This window comes from Stegostoma tigrinum, chromosome 6, assembly GCF_030684315.1.
Source record: "Stegostoma tigrinum isolate sSteTig4 chromosome 6, sSteTig4.hap1, whole genome shotgun sequence".
Classification (NCBI taxonomy): Eukaryota; Metazoa; Chordata; class Chondrichthyes; order Orectolobiformes; family Stegostomatidae; genus Stegostoma; species Stegostoma tigrinum.
This window is the reverse complement of record NC_081359.1, coordinates 78,396,195-78,414,394: the sequence shown is the minus strand read 5'-3', so window position 1 is coordinate 78,414,394 and position 18,200 is coordinate 78,396,195. Positions and strand designations below refer to the sequence as shown.

At 38.7% G+C, this 18,200-nt stretch overlaps 1 protein-coding gene across 1 annotated transcript in view; it reads right to left on the bottom strand.

The window, feature by feature from the left end:
* si:ch211-140b10.6 (protein POLR1D-like) overlaps positions 1-18,200 on the bottom strand; it is a 34,220-nt gene that overhangs the window by 8,859 nt on the left and 7,161 nt on the right. The window contains exon 2 of the mRNA XM_048532415.2: positions 2,405-2,479. Coding sequence (XP_048388372.1) covers positions 2,405-2,479 — 75 coding nt within the window. The remainder of the gene's footprint in view (positions 1-2,404; positions 2,480-18,200) is intronic.

Sequence of the window (18,200 nt, the reverse complement as noted above, 5' to 3'; positions counted from 1 at the left end):
AACATGTATTTTCACTATTCAAGATAATAAAATGTGAGGCTGGATGAACACAGCAGGCCCAGCAGCATCTCAGGAGCACAAAAGCCAACGTTTCGGGCCTAGACCCTTCATCAGAGAGCTCTCTGATGAAGGGTCTAGGCCCGAAACGTCAGCTTTTGTGCTCCTGAGATGCTGCTGGGCCTGCTGTGTTCATCCAGCCTCACATTTTATTATCTCGGATTCTCCAGCATCTGCAGTTCCCATTATCACTATTTTCACTATTCTCTTCCTTCAAATATACATGTTGATGGTTTTGATATCAGTGATTATGTTTCCTGCTAGTTTCCTTCCATTGCTCATCTTATGATTTTGCTTTTAGTAACCCTTTGCTAATGTTTAAAGTTCCTGCAGTTTTCTAGAGTGCCCCTAACTTTTGGAGTGTGATATGCTCTAGTTTTTGCCTTTACATTATCCTTGACATCTTTGCTAAATCATGGATGATTTCTTACCTTTTTATAATTCCTCTTCCTCTCAGGAATACACTTGAATGGAGAAATATTTAGAATCTCCCTAAACACTTGCCACTGTTCTTCAACTGCCCTTTAATATTTTGCCCAGTCCACTCAGGTCAACTCCTTCCTCAGGCCTGCACATTTACCTTTGCCTAATGCTAAAACTCTTGTATGCGACTCCATCTTCACTCTTCCAATCTGAATTTGAAAGTTTAGCATGTTGTGGTCACTCCTTTTAAGAGGATCCTTAACCATAAAGCTGTTTATCAATCCTTCCTCATTACTCTATACTAAATCTACAAGTAACCAGTTCTCTAGTTGGCTCCAAGACATGTTGCTCTAAGAAACAAATAATCTCTCATACACTCTATGATATTAATCCTTCTTCAAGGCTACCCTTGCCAAGTTGATTAAATCTAATCAATATGCATGTTCAAATCACGCATTACCAATTACCACTGTGCACTTCTCACACATTCTTATTATTTCGTAGTTTATGCAATGCCCTATTTCAGAAGTACTGTTTGTGAGCCTGTAAGTTACTCCTACCAATTGCTTCTTCCCTTATTTTTTTATTTCCACCCAGACTGATTCAACATTTGGTTTCTAGTGCCAACATCACTCCTTAATGCAGCCTTAATATCATCCTTAAGCAATAAAGCAGCTCCACCTTCTGCTCGTTTTTGTTTATCCTTTGGGGATATTAAGTATCCTTGGAAATTTAACTCCCAGTCCTGATCTTCCTGTAACCATGTTTCAGTAATCCCCATCAGGTCATACCCATTTGTCTCTACTTGTGCCGTCAACATTATTCTGAATGCACTGCGTGCATTTAGGTGCAAGGTTTCTAAGAAAGTTCTACTGGCTCATCTTCCTGGTACTTTCTTGTGCACCATATTTTCCACACACTCCATCCTTACTTATCAAGCCCTGATAACAATGAGCCTCACCTCTATCATTTACTCCAACTTTCAATTCATGTTTTGAACTTTAACGATTCTATCCTTCACCATGGTCGTTAGACTGTTTATTCTGTTAGCCTCTATCTTCTGCTCACTTTCTGACATGTTGCTTTGGTTCCCAACTTCCTGCCTTATGAGTTTAAATTCACCTGAATTGCACAAGCAAACCTGCCTGTCAGGATGCTGGTACCCCTCCAGTGAAAATGCAGTTTCTTTTTAAAGACAGGTTCCACCTGCCTTGGAACAGACCCCAATGATCCAAAATCTGAAACCCTCCCCCCTGCACTTGCCCTTTAGTCATGTGTTAAGCGGTGCTACTTTACCATTATTTGCAACACTACCACATGGCACGGGCAGTAAGCCCAAGATTACAACCCTGGAGGTCCTGCTTTTCAACTTACGGCCTAGCTCCCTGAACTCTCTTTGCAGGGCCTCTGGCTCCCCATAATTCTGTCCTGCAAAATTCTAATAACTTCTTCAGCACCAAAATGAGAATAATTAGACCTTTTCTTTCCAAGTTTGTCCTTTTTTTTTCTTTTCTTAATAATGAGATGTTAGTAGCAAGTCTCTATTTTAATGGATCTTTCTAACGGTGTGCCCTCATTACTTTGGCCAATAACTTTCATGTTGTAATGACACAAATTTCCTCTCTTAACAACAATCTCATTGTGGGCTCGTCTTCTTCCCAGAGTTATTTATTCAATCTTTGATTAGAAAAGAGTAAAATAGGCATTTGAAATTAAGTCATGTTAGTCAGACAATTAAATTAGGGAAGCAATCTGAAAATTGACTCACACCTATAGGGAAAAATTAGTTTAAATGTTATTAAAATGAATAGGTGTAATGCAGATGTTGTACAGCACTATGAGATCCCATCATCATTTTGTATTATATTAATGCTTCTATTTGTATTATTTTGTAATTAGCAGATATATTTAGGTATATTCTTACCAGCCCATAGGTCCCATGGTTTCAGCTCTGGCTTTCCCACGCTTTGCCTCTGTAAGAAGTTCTTCCACAGCCTTTCTATTTTAAAACAAAAAATGTTAATTGATGGAAATTATAAATAAATGTAAATTATTGAGTTCCTACCATCGTTCCTTCTACCATACTTCAAACCCTGACATGTTTGCTGAAGATTTCTTCATTTTTTAGTACTGGTATAACATTGTACCTTTTTAATACAAGATACAGGGCTGAAATTTGTGGTCAGCAGTGGAAGCTTCATCAATTGACCGATGGCTTTTGGGATTACTCTCAAGGGGACCTAGGAGGTACATCCAATCAACAAATGTAGAATCACTCGCCGCAACTTCTGGATTATTGCATTATTCTGCACACTCTTATTGTAATAATAATGGTGAATGCTAACAGTCCTAACGTCATTAACATTGCAAAATCTTTAATTTTTTAAATTAATTCTTTTGCATATTTAAAGGCTAAAATATTTACAGTAGGAAATAATTGGAATTAACAAAGTACAATGATGCAACGTCATAGAGATATTTGGTAACATGCCAGATGTTTTAAAACTAAGATCAAATCAGAATTCAGAAAACTGCTTCTTAGTACTGTGGTTCTTCAGGTTTTTTTATTGTGATGATGGAAGGCTAAATCCAAAATCACAGCATCATTCTTCTAACTTTACAAAGGCTAACTTAGTTGGCACTGAGAACAGAAACTTTATGAGTTAATTTACAATAACTATAAATTCTTAAATGCTTCTGACCTATTCTACATGTTGCTATTCTTTTAAGTTTTGGTTGGCAGTCAGCATGAATGAAGACTGCTGAAGGCAACAAAGAAAAATGGGATTCACATTTACAGTGGTTTCAGCATTGATCATCTGAAGACTATTCTAAGCTTCTGCTACTCAGTACGTGTATTCATTCCATCAGGAGTAACAACAGTACTGACTTCATGTGGATCTTAGTGAATTGTTTTGTGGAAATTAAGTGATTTATTTTCATAGTTTATTTATATTGTAATGTCTTACTTACAATTATGGTGGTGTATTACTGCTACAAAGCTGCTGTGTTTACAGGTTGTCTAGTTGTAAGATGTTGGCATAGGACACTTTTACCATTTAGCAGAGAAAAATACTATAACTCCTGTGTTTCTTAATATATCTTCAATCTAAAGTACTTGAATTTCCCAACAGTAAGACATTGAATCCAATGATTAAGTATGTTTTGCATAGATCTTGACTGACCAAGTTTCCAGTTGCCCTCTTCTGCAACAAAAGGATCAATAGGAATTTAAGGTTCTAACAACCTTGGGAATTGCTTTATGGATTATCGTCAATCAATTTTTCTGTGCAAGCATGCCACCTCAACGTGAGCATCTATGAACAAAGTGGCAGTCGTTGACTGACTATTCCTATAATCAGATGCAGTGATTTTTTCCCCTGAGGATCTCTTGCAACTAAGGAATTTTCTACATATTAACAATAGATGCATTTAGTAAGTTAAAATGGCAATTGACCTTTTGATTGATTTATTATCCTAACATCAGCTGTTAACCTTTTTAAAACCATAATACAGGACAAAATGGGACTCATTAGTAAAATGCGGGTTAATCAAAGACAGCACTGATTAATAGTTCTTTGGAGGAAATAACAGAACGTGCTGATGAAGAAAATGCTATTCTGTATTGGAGTTGATATAAAGCAAGAAGTATGCCTTAAACATTAACTCACTCCACCATCATTGTATGCACTATAACAATTCACCAACCCCTCAACAATACCTTCCAAACCTGTCATTTCCCATCCAAATGACACCATCCTGATTTCATGTTAGATGGCTGCTCCTGCATCATTGCGAGATAAAAATCCTGGAATTCCCTGACCAAACCATTCTGGGTGTACATACACCAGGCAGACTGCAGTGATTCCAGTGACTACCGTTTGCCCAAGGGAAATTAGAAGTAGATATTAAGGGCAGGCCTTGCCAGTAGCAACCACGTCAAAGAAGTGAATAATAAACAAATTATGGGGAAAACTACACTAATGCTATACAACAGAAAATACTGTCATAAGTCAGTCAATATCATGGGTCAATTAACTCAGTTGGCTGGATACCTGGTCTGCGATGCGATTGTGAACCCAACAGCATTCGTTCAATTCCCATACTGGCTGAAGTTACCATTTAGGTCCTCTATTCCCAATCTCAACACTTGCCTGAGAAGTGGTGATTCCCAGATTAAAAATCACCACCAATCATCTCTAGCCAATGAGAGAGCAGCCCTGTGGTCCTCTGGGACTACAGTGACTTTACCTATCTGTGTAAGGAACAAAGCCAACGTTTCAGGTGGGGATTCTTCTTCAAAAACTAACAATCAACTTCACATTTAAATTCATAAGGTAACAAACTAAAACCGAGCATTCTAGTCTCCATCTACTATAACTTTGGATGTTAGTGAAAACAAGCTGAAACAAAATTCCATCAATTTAATGATGCTTGGAAATGAAACTGTATTAAATTGATAAGTGATACTAGTCTATGAGAAGGGTGCAGCCTAAGAACTACAGAAAGATCTACAAAAAAAAATTCAATACAGGCAAATGCAAAATAAAGTACATTTGAATGAAATTTATGGTACGGTGTTGAACTTATTAAATGAAAAGGATAAAAGATGAGTTATTGTCCACTTGCCAATCAATCAGCATCCTGCTCTCATACAGCGTAACTATCATTTTCCTTATATTGGCATTTCTTACAATTTGTCTGATTGGTGCAAGCTTTTACAAAATGTGTCTTTTCTCAGCAATATTTAAGTTCAGTGCTACCAAATGATTATTTACATTGTTAAGTTAATAGTGCTGGTTTGGCTTAATTCTGTTATATGCATTAAAATTAGCTTCATTTATTTAGCAAAAGCAAAATCTTGTTCAGTACTACAATTGGGTAAAATGAGGTTTAGATTTCTCCTTAAATATTAACAATTTCTAAATTATAACACTATATAAATGCAAGTTGCTAAATTGAGGCAAATCAATTTTGGATTACTAGTCCAGTGGCAATATGCTACCACCTTCTGAGAGCAACTTTGAAGCCATCATGTTTAAACTGCCCAAGTCAAACTGCACTTTTTAAAGGGTTTATCCAAGGGATGTAGGTGGTTCAGCCAGCATTTCGTGCAAATCCCTAACAGCACGGTCATGCCCAGCAAGACTGGGTAAAGATGATAAATTTCCTTCCCTAAAGAGTACGAGTGAACCAGATGAGGTTTTAAAACAATCAATGGTTACATGGTCACCATTAGGCTAGCTTCTTTTTCCCTTTCCCAAGGCTTTTAAATTTTTAAAAAAATATTCAATTTAAAATTTTACCAATTGCCACGGTAGAATCTGAACATTTGTCCACAGTATATTTACTGGGGATTTTGGATTACTAGTCCAGTGGCAATATGCCACCACCTCCCGCGTGCTTTAAGTACACTTCCATTTTTATTAACTCTTGCATTGGATTTGAGCATTAGTGGCAAGGTCAGCATTTGATGATCATCCTTAATTGCCCTCGAGATGATGGTGGCACACCACCTTCTGGAATCAGCTTACGTACGTCTACTTTGCTGCAAGGAAGGGAGTTTAATTTCCACAGCTATAAAGAGAACCATCAAGTCTTGAAATTGTACAGAGAAGCTCCAGCTCTGAATCCCATGATCAGACGACTGAAATACAGTAAAAGACTGTCAAATCTTGAAAAAAATCTTTATAGATACCATACATATAGTACAAAAAACAAATTCATAGTATTAAAAATCAGTCTCAGAACAGAGGGTTAAATGTACACCGTGGCAAAAGGTTGAAATAAAAACAGAAGTGTCTGGGACAGCTCAGCAGGTCTGACAGCATCCGTGGAGAAAAAAAAGTCAGAGCTAACATCTCAGGTCTGGTGACCCTTCCTCAGAACTGACGCAAAATGTCAACTCTGATTTTTTTTTCTACCAGACCTGCTGAGCTTTTCCAGTAACTTCTGTTTTTGTTCCTGATTTACAGCACCCCCAGCCTTTTTTGGCTTTTGTTTAGTGGCAAAAGGTTGGCCTGATTGCAATTGATTATTCTGATATGGTACTTCCTTGACAACATGTAATTGCTTCTTGAATGCTTCAGCTATTCAATCCAGAAGGTCATTCTAGATACTGATGAATGGTTGTATGACAAAATATTTTGTGACAGTTAGTTGAACGCTATCTGGCCCCAGGCATGATCAAGGACTGAGAGTGCTGTTTATTAGGTTTATCGGGGCCTATTAATTTCCACACCTTGCACTCTGTGGTTATTATTATTAATGTTATTATTGATGTTTTCATTGAATGCTGCCAACATCCAGAAGTTCTCAAAGATATCCTATAATTCCAACCAGTGGTACAGGTGCCAGAATATCTCCTAATGAACAGTAATCAAGCCTGGGAATTGTCTGCTTCAAGAGAATTAAATGCTATACCACAAGATGGACTTCTGTATTTTTAACAAGATCTAGATTTGTTGAACTTCTTAGTTATAGTCTTTAAAGGTGACAAGAATTTGAAAATCTAAACTTGGAGATATCTCTCAATGCGTGATTGAAGTCATATTCCAGACTCAACAGTTACTATTTTCTAGATACATTTCAACAACTGCTTTATCTACTTAAATAAAGTAGTGTGTTGCAGTTTTGTTAACTGTTATGGTTGAAAGAGAATGTATCATTAACAATTATTTCAGATTATTTTCTGATAAGATCCACAAATGCTCTTTTCTCATAATCAACACTATTAGTTTTTAAGACTCTGTCTCCCGACAAATATAAAGAAAACTAGTTTTCATAATTGTAGAGAACATCTCTGAAAGTTATTTCCTATAATATAAAATCATTATGCAAGTGGAGTTTGGTTGTACATCACTAACTGTAATCACTTGTTATAATTAGAAACTTACCCAATCACTAAAATTAATGCTGCAATTTTAGAAGTTGGTGAGCAAAGAGATATTGTGATTGTCTGAAACAATGTCAGTAATGAAATCAAATTTAATTCAATTTTATTAACCCATCTAATGTTAGACCTTTAAAGTTGCTAGTTGACGTATATAAGCACGTCCAATATCTAGTGCCGTGTCTTATTTCCCTTACTCCTTCCCTGGCCCTGAAATAAATCAAGTCTCAATCTTGAAACATTACCATTTCAAAACTGGTAACTAATTTTTAGGCAATTCACACAATAGCTCAGAAATGAAAACTAGCAAACATGACAATAACAATAAAAATTTGACTGCTATTCCAATATACAATTATTCAAAATTCACGATCATCGAAATTATTAGTCTTCTAGTCTTGATAAGACATCTTGCCAAAGATGGAATATGTAACAATATAGCCCAGATATTGTCAGCATTTATCATTTCTTCATTGAAACTGACTGCAACTTTGGAGAAATAAAGCTTAAATGCAGTGGTTGCTGTCAGTGATTCTCTTCTCCCTCACTGCTCTGATGAAGTGCTAAGTACAATCCTCAAGCAATGAATAGATGAAACGTTTCTCTTTGATACTTTTAGCCCTGGAGTATTATGGCTCTGTGCAAATCAATATAGCCTGTCTCCCTCCATGGCTCTAATTCTGCAGACCAAGTTCATTTCTTTTGAAACTAGTGATCACCTCCACTTCCAACACTGAGTTGGCTGCAAGTTTCAGGTAGTTAACATGGGGTTTTCAAGAGCCCTTTCTCACGGTATATCTTGCCCAAACTTTAAATCTGTTTCCTAGCTCGTTTACCATCAGCTGAAGGGAACAGCTTTCCTCATCTAAAGTTGCCATTTTTAAAAAATAATGCCTCTATCAAATAGTGATTCAAATCATCTCTTTCAATGGAGAAAAAGCAAAATCTCTCAACATAAATGTTGCTAAAATCCCTCATCCCTGGAACCATTTACTTAAAATCACCTTTGCAGCCACTCAAGGACCCTCATATCCTTCCTTAATATGATCAGAACTAGATTTGATTAGTTATGGTCTAATTTAAATTTTATTAGTATTCAGAGTAATGTCCCTAATTTTGTAAGTAAATAATTGTTTTAAGTCAGCCCACTTTCAGTGGGTTCAGTTTGGGGATCGGTATTCCCAACTTCCACCTTCAATTTACATTTAACGTTATTTTGCATGTGCAAATATTTTGTTATGTGCCATTATTTTGTTTTGTTTTGCATTACTATCATTTTGCATTGTTACAAGTCATTGGGTCAACACCACATTGAAGTGAATATAAAATGGAGAAAAGGGCGTGTACTGTGCTGTAATGTTCTATTTATTCACTTGAAGTCATGATTTTCAGAAATACAACAATAATTTATTGTAATCAATGTCTCTATTTATGAAAACTAAGATTCTACATGTTTTACTAATTATATTCTCAACACATCCTGTTACCTTAAAAATTCAGTACACAAGAATCCACAAGTCTCTGTCCCTGCATAATCTTTAGAACTGTTGTTAAGTTTACATTGTTTCTTCCTATGTGTTGTGCCAAAATGCCTTACCTTATACTTCTCCGTATTAAGTTCTGCGTCACCTCTTTACCAGCTTATGTCCAGTTGGAGTCAGTTTATTTCGTCCACACCTAAGTTTGGTATCACTGGCAAATTTTGATATTCTTCTAAAACATTTCAACCTACTTAACCTCTCAAGTGTCTCTCCCCTTTACTCATATGCTTTCTCATACCTTCCCTTTCTTCGTCCACACTTCTAATGCACAGGCTAGTCTACTTACATCTACTCCCAAATTCTACTCTATTTGGGATTACCACATGGTGCCACAATAGCAATACAGGAAACGGACAGGTACCTTTAGCGTTCAGTGCCACGTGTGAAATGTCAGTGCCCGACTTGTCTTACTAGTCTCACTAATAATTAACAAACTAATTCTAACTTTTAATTGAAAACAGATGAAAAATATGCCTAATCTCATGCAGCTAAATTAAATGCTCACATTTAATGGTTCAAAATTAGTATATTTATTAAAAATCATGGATATGGTAAACACTTTCAAAAAAAAAACTGTAATACCAGTTTTTTCCACAACAAAGCATATTATGGAAAATTCCAACACATACCATTTTTGTAACAGGAAAACCTAAATGATACATTTATGATACACTTCCGCTATCTACAATCCGACCCCACCACCCACACCCTTGTCTGCTTTCCGGAGAGACCACTCTCTCCGTGACTCCCTTGCTCGCTCCACACTGCCCTCCAACCCCACCACACCCAGCACCTTCCCCTGCAACCGCAGGAAATGCTACACTTGCACCCACACCTCCTCCCTCGCCCCTATCCCAGGCCCCAAGATGACTTTCCATATTAAGCAGAGGTTCACCTGCACGTCTGCCAATGTGGTATACTGCATCCATTGTACCCGGTGTGGCTTCCTCTACATTGGGGAAACCAAGCAGAGGCTTGGGGACCGCTTTGCAGAACACCTCCGCTCGGTTTGCAATAAACAACTGCACCTCCCAGGCGCAAACCATTTCCACTCCCCGTCCCATTCTTTAGATAACATGTCCATCATGGGCCTCCTGCACTGCCACAATGATGCCACCCGAAGGTTGCAGGAACAGCAACTCATATTCCACTTGGGAAGCCTGCAGCCCAACTGTATCAATGTGGACTTCACCAGCTTCAAAATCTCCCCTTCCCCCACTGCATCCCAAAACCAGCCCAGTTCGTCCCCTCCCCGCCACTGCACCGCACAATCAGCCCAGCTTTCCCCCTCCACCCACTGCATCCCAAAACCAGTCCAGCCTGTCTCTGCCTCCCTAACCTGTTCTTCCTCTCACCCATCCCTTCCTCCCACTCCAAGCCGCACCTCCATCTCCTACCTACTAACCTCATCCCACCTTCTTGACCTGTCAGTCTTCCCTGGACTGACCTATCTCCTCCTTACCTCCCCAGCTATACTCTCCTCTCCATCTATCTTCTTTTCTCTCCATCTTCGGTCCCCCTCCCCCTCTCTCCCTATTTATTCCAGAACCCTCACCCCATCCCCCTCTCTGATGAAGGGTCTAGGCCTGAAACATCAACTTTTGTGCTCCTGAGATGCTGCTGGGCCTGCTGTGTTCATCCAGCCTCATTTTATTATTTTGGATTCTTCAGCATCTGCAGTTCCCATTATCACTGATACATTTACATATGGTTTGGGTGATGAACCAATTAGAATCATAACTTCTTTCACACCAACACTAACATTGTCAATGTTCAAAATAAGATTTTAAATAAAGTAATATTACAGTACCATAATTAAATGTATGCAAATTGCCTTTTGTTTCGCTTCATTCTACAAAGCTTTTGCTTGCAAAATTTAGCCTCTTCCAAAGCATGAACATGTACTTGATATTTTTGTTTATCACAGAGTTTCTAAAATGAGTTAAGTTCTTGAGGAAAAGAAAAACAGAACAAGAGTTTCATTGTAGTTTGATTTTGATTAAATTTATGAAATAAGATAAACTACTACGTGCTTTATTGATACTTTCAAAATTTAAACAATCCAATTAATAATGTGAAGTCAGATGGGGAGATACCTAATGAGGCCTGGGGGTGAAGAGAGACACTGGGAAGGGGAAAAAAGAAGAAAGATAAAAGAGATACAATTTCAAAATCCAATAAAAATAGAAAACATCATAGCTATCTCATTCATCGTTTCGTGGAAAAAGGAGATCACATGTAGCAGCTTCAAAGTGAAGCCAATTTTCTTCAGCAGTGTGAACAGGCTGCATCTGCTCACTTGGCAATTCTCCTACAGCTGCTGCACTGAGCCAAACATGCCAAATGCTGACCTTCAGTTCTGAAAGCACATTGGGATTCAGGATAAATGTGTTTAGCCAAGATCTGCAATCTGATAAAGGCAACACAGGTAAATAATTTTTCTAGTACTCAACAGGGATATGTCTTGACAGCTGCTGCATTTGCTGCAATTGTCTTTGTTCTTGCAGAGTCACAATCTTTGGATCACGCATATTATGGGTACTGTCCCCTCACTCCAGCAGAGACAGGTTTGAGTAGATGCTGCAAAAAGTGTCAGTTTCCTATATTTGATGTGCTTTGCCTATTGCAAGTAAATTGATGGCTTACTTATTTTCTCCACCACGGATTTTATTTCCAGCACTGCCATTACAGCCAGTCTTTCTATGGTTTCTGAAGATTCCTCTAGACTACATGATGTTGTGTTAACCCCATCTGTCCAAATGTTTATTGCAGCCAGTGATAGCCTTCTCTGCTTTTGTTTTCAGTAGAGCAATTTTCATTACTGATGGGCCTGTTGCCTTTTTCATCAAAAAAACGTATTATCTATTTGGAAGGGCATCTGGATGTTCTAGGAAAGTTGTAAACAGTGGCCAGTGGAAGACCCATCTCTAATCTGTTGGACATGGTTGAAAAACAGTCTTAGTGCATTCCGAGTATTGTGTCTCACATCACTCTATAATCGAAGAAATGAAATCATTTAGTTTTAATTATAGGATCCATCACAGTCATGCTACCTTACACCTTGAGCTGTTTCTTCCGATCTTGCTTCACATATGTTCAGCGTCATATTATAAATGGTGTAAAAGTAAATTAAAAATGAGAAGCAGACTAGCACACTAAAAAGTCAAAAATCAAATGACACCAAGTTATAGTCCAACAGGTTTATTTGAAAACGCAAGCTTTTGGAGCTCAGCCTCTTACTCAGGCATAACTTGTTGGTCTATAACCTGGTGTCATGTGATTTTTGATCTTGTCCATCCCAATCCAGCACCGGCATCTCCAAATCATGAGCACACTAAAAGGAGGAAGCATTCAGGCTCTCTTCAGCCATAATTCAGAAGCAGCACATCAAACTGTTGGGAGTGTGAAACATAGCCCTATATTGTTGCTACAATAGGAAATATTACATGGAAATGCTTTGATCTTGACATTAAGTACTGCATATTCAACGTTGGGATGTGAATACTGGAGCCTTTAACAGGTTGAGGGTAGGCAGTCTAATTGAACTCTCTACCATGGTGTAGTATAATTGAGTAGCTTGTTAGTTCGGTTCAGAGGGCACTTACAAGTGAAGAATGTTTGGAAGTCAATTTTATTTCCCCAAACAACATTACTTCAGCATGTTGATAGTGGGGAATGCAGCAGTGGTAATAATGTTGACCACAGCACCGGTCACTTTTTGTTTTAAGAGAAACATTATCAGAATATTACGTGGAATGAGTAGGTTTTCATGCGAAGATACTTTTGACAGGTTATACTTGCATCCACTGGAGTTTAGAAGAGCTAAGAGGTGACTTGATTGAAATACACAAGATCCTGTGGGATCTAGATATGGTGCATGTGGAGAGGATGTTTTCTCTTGTGTGAGAATGAACTAGAATCAATGTTTAAAAATCACAGGTCACCCATTTACAAAAAGAGATTAAGCAATATTTTCTCCCTCACAGGAAGTACATGGAACACTCTTCTTGAAAAGTTGGTTGAAGGAGATTCCTTGAATATTTTTGAAGCAGACATAGATAGATCCCTGCTAAGATAGGGGCGAAAGCTTATGAATGGTAGGTGGGAATGTGGATTTGAGCTTATTATCAGCCACGACTTTATTGAAAGGCAGAGGAGCCACGAATTGCTGAATGAATTACGCTTGTTTTTAATTCAAATTTTCATATGCACTGAACATGAAGTTGTGATGGTGAGGTTCTCTCTTGTTGAAGATGGACATTCATGTCACACAAATGCTGTTCAATATTACCTGTCATTTCATTATCCAAGCATGGTTGGTGTTCAGGTCTTGCTGTACATGGAAAGCTGCAAATAGTGCTGAACACTGCATCATGATAAGTGAACATTCCCATTTCTGACTTCATGATGCAGGGAAGGAAGGTCACTGATGAAGCAGCAAATGATGATTGGGGTTTGAACACTACTCTGACAAATTGCTGCAGCATTTTCCTTATACTGAGATGAGTGACATCTAACAACCACAACAATTTTCCTTTGTGCTTGGTATAACCTCAATCAGTGGAGAATATTTCCTTAATTCCTACTTTTGTTGGATTTCTTTAAGCCATATTTGGTCAAATGCTGCCTCAATGTCAAGGGTAGTCACTCTTACCTCACATAAAAGCAAAATACTGTGGATGCTGGAAATCTGAAATATTTGAAAACAAAAGTGCTGGAGAAACTTAGGAGGTCAACATCTATGGAGACAGAACTAGAGTTAATGTTGAGGCCCAAATGATTATTCCTCCTTCTGCTAATTGTTTCAATATACACACACACAGCCCTGAAAACGTTTCCCTCCCCACAGATGCTGCCAGAATCACAGAGTTTTCCAGCAATTTCTGTTCTTATTAATGTTGTCTCACTTCTGGTGTTCAGTTCTTTTGCTCATGCTCAGATCTGGATAGTCATGAAATTACTACCTGAATGACCCTGACGGAATCCAAACTGAATGTCAATGAACAGGTAATTATTTTTTAAGTGCCACTTGATAATGCTGTTGGTGATCCCTTCCATCACTTTGCTGATCAAGAATAAACCAATAATTAACTGAGCAATTTTACATGCTGTTGGATAGACACCAACATTGTAGTTATACTAAACAGCTTGGCTGGTGTCATGGCTAACCATTGAGCACAAATCTCAAGTAGGATTGATGGCATATCGTTAGGGTCCACAGCTTTGCAGTATACAATGCTTTCAGTCATCTGGAGACATTCAATTTCTTCCAACTAATATTAGGGAAATAAGTTGTAAGAGGGGATTAAAAAAAAACACAAACACATTCATGGCTAAGCAAGAAAGTTAAAGATAACAAACCAAGGTGTACCATGTTGCAAAGATCAGTAGGAGGCTGGAAGGATACCAAAGGTAAATTGTGAAAGAAAACTAGTGCAAATATACAAAAGAAAAGACAGCAAAAGCTTCTTTAAGTACGTGAAAGGGAAGAGAGCAACTGAAGTGAATGTTGGTCCTTCAGATGATGAGACTGTGGAGTTAACTGTGAGGAACACAAAAATGGCAGAGACACTAAATCAATATTGTGATTCAGTCGTCATGGCAGGGAACACTAGCATCATTCCAATAATAACAGGCAACACAGAGGTTACTTGCATTACTTGTCAAGGCATACAAGGATATGGGCCAAGTGCGATTAAATGGGATTAGAATGGTTAGGTTGTTTTCTGACCAGGACATACGTGATGGACTGAACAGCACTTTTCAGTCATGTAGATCCATATGATTTATAGAAGAGGAGGAATTTAGAACAACCACCACTGGTGGAAAAGTACTAAACAAACTATTGGGATTGAAGGCAGAGTGATAACTCACATTTCAGTTTTAAAGGAAATGGCAGAAATAGTGGATCCACTAGTTAGAATACTCAAGATTCCTGGATGTGGATTGGAAAATTGCTGATACACACCCTTATTAACAAAAAAAAGGAGGGAGGCACAAAGTAGGAAACTATAAAGCAGTTAGTTTAACATCTATTGTTGGGAAATTGTCAGAATCCTTCAGGAAGTAACAACAAGACATTTGGTAAGTCAAACCGCAATACATCAGAGTCAGCATGATTTTATGAAGGGTACATTGTGTTTGACTAATTTGCTAAAGCTCTTCAACAATGTGACAAAGTGTATAACGGGGATTCAGTAGATGTATTATATCAAATGCCTTCTGGAAGTCCAGATAAGGTGTCACACAAGAGATTAATACCAGAGGTAAAATCTCAGGGGTTAGAAGTAATTTATTAGCTTGGATAGAGGATTGGCTCACGATCATAAAGTCAGGATAAATAGATCTTCTTCTGGTTGGCAGGATATACCTAGTGGGTGCCACAGGGTTTGATCCTCAGATTCCAACAATTTGCAATTTATTATAATGACTTGGATGCAGGATTAAAAAGGTACTATAGCCAAATTTGCAGATGGCATTAAAACCGGTGAGATGTTATGTTGCAATAAAGAAATAAGAAGTTTACAAATAGACATGGCTAAGTCAGGTGAATGGACTAAAACTTGACGGTTAAGATGCGGAAGGGTTATTCCTTTTGGTCAGAAGACCAGAAAGACAAATTCTTATCTAAATGGAGAGAAACTTCAAAACATTTCAGTTCAGGAGGATCTTGGTTTCCTGATGCAAGAATCACAGAAAACAAGTATGCAAGTACAGCAGGTAATGTGGAAGGCAAATGGAGCTCTGGCATTTATTGCTAAAAGGAAGACAGTATGAAAGAAAGTAGGGAAGTGTTGCTGTAACTGTACAAGGCGTGAGTGAGACGGCACCTCGAGTACTGTGTACAGTTTTGGTCGCCTAGTTGAGGAAGGATGTAGTTGCAACGGAGGCAGTTCAGAGAAGATTCATTAGATTAATTCCAAAGTTTTGTTTTACAAGGGCAGATTGAGCAGTTCTGGCCTAACCTCTCTAGAGTTTAAAAACTGAGGGGAAAACTAAATGAGATACACAAGATGAGAAAGTGGATTCACAAAGTTGAGGTAGTGAAGATGTTTGCCCCACAGGAGGAATCTAGAACAAGAGGTAACAGTTTTAGGTTGAGGGGTAACGGATTTCAAACAGTGATGAGGAGAAATTATTTCTATCCAAGAGCTGAGAATCTAGAATTTGCTACCCCAGAATGCATTGCAGCCAGCACATTGAGCAAATTTAAGGAAGAGATAGACAGATACTTAATTAGTAATGGGTTGAACGATAATGGAGAACAGGCAGGCAAGTGTAGTTGAAGCCAAGATTCAGTGTACTGAATGGTGGGGTAGGTTGGAGGGGCTAAATTGCCTACTCCTGCACCTGATTGCTAACTTTTAATGTCATGTGATGCGAATTGAAATGGTTGAAGACTTGGCATTTGTGTGCTGGATGCTAATACTTCAGCCTTGACTTTTTCCACTGATGTACTGGGTGTCCCCAATGATGAATATAGCCATATTTGGGCAACCAATTCCTCCTGCAGGTTGTTTTATTGTCTACATCATTCGTGACCAGACAGAATCAAAGTCATAAAGTGTGGAAACAGACCTTTCGGTCCAACTCGTCCATGCTGACCAAGTTTCCCAAAATAAACTAGTCCCACTTACCCACATTTGGCCCATATTCCCACCAAACCTTTCCTAATCATGTACTCATCTAGATGTCTTTCAAATGTTGCATCTTCCACTCCTTTGGCAGTTCATTCCACATGAACTACCCTTGTAGGAAGTTGTAGTCTCTCAGGTCCTTTTCAAATCTTTCTCCTCTCACCTTAAAATAAATGCCTCCTAGTCTTGAACATCGCCAACCTAGGGAAAAGATCTTTCATGTTCATCTTGTCTATGCCCTCATGATTTTATAAACCTCTATAAAAGTCACCCCTTCAACCTTCTACGCTCCAGGGAAAGGAGTCCCAGCCGCTTCCTAAAAACTAAACCCTCTGATCCTAGCAACATCCTTTTAAGTTTTCTGAACCTTCTCCACTTTGATAATATATATCTTTCCCACAGCAGAACTGTTACACAGTAATCCAAACACGGCCTCACCAGTGTCCCATACAACCTCAATATATCCCAGCTCCTACTCAACATTCCACCACCACCCTATCTCTTACTATAAAACTAATTTTGTATCCAACTGGCAAGCTCTCCTGACTGCAGAGATTTCATCTGTCAACTGTGCACGGTGCTCATAAATTAGTACACCAGGTAGCCGTGAGTTGTAGCTTCAGCAGGTTGACACCTCATTTTTAGATGCTACTTCACTTGGCATGCACTCTTGCACACATCATTGAACATGGATGATCTCTTAATTTGTTGGTGGCAATGGCACAATTTGATATCTGCCCGGCAATGAGGCAACAGACTATGGTGGAAGGAGTTTCAAGATCTGTTTGAAGTCTGCCCAACCTAGAATAGTGGTGGTGCCACACAATACAATGGACTGCATCCTCAATGTGAAGATTGCACTTGGTCACCACAATAACTGAGTGGTGTTTACTTTTGCTGATACTATCAGGTTGATTGGAAGGGATGATGTCAAGTAGATTTTTCACTCTTATTGACTCCCTCACCACCTACGCCAAGCACAAAACATAGCAATACGAATAAGCCATCTGGCCATTGAGTCTGCTCCACGACTGAATCCAGGTTGACAAGGTTGTTAAGAAGGCATACAGTGTTTTAGCTTTTATTAATAGAGGGATAGAGTTCCAGAACCATGAGGTTATGCTGCAGCTGTACAAAACTCTGGTGAGGCCGCACTTGGAGTATTGCGTACAGTTCTGGTCACCGCATTATAAAGGAGGATGTGGAAGCTTTGGAAAGGGTGCAGAGGAGATTTACTAGGATGTTGCCTGGTATGGAGGGAAGGTCTTACGAGGAAAGGCTGAGGGACTTGAGGCTGTTTTCGTTAGAGAGAAGGTTGAGAGGTGACTTAATTGAGACATACAAGATAATCAGAGGGTTAGAAAGGGTGGATAGGGAGAGCCTTTTTCCTAGGATGGTGATGGCGAGCACGAGGGGGCATAGCTTTAAATTGAGGGCTGAAAGATATAGGACAGATATCAGAGGTAGTTTCTTTACTCAGAGAGTAGTAAGGGTATGGAAGCTTTGCCTGCAACGGTAGTAGATTTGCCAACTTTAAGTACATTTAAGACGTCATTGGACAAGCATATGGACGTACATGGAATAGTGTAGGTTAGATGGGCTTCAGATTGGTATGACAGGTTGGCACAACATCGAGGGCCGAAGGGCCTG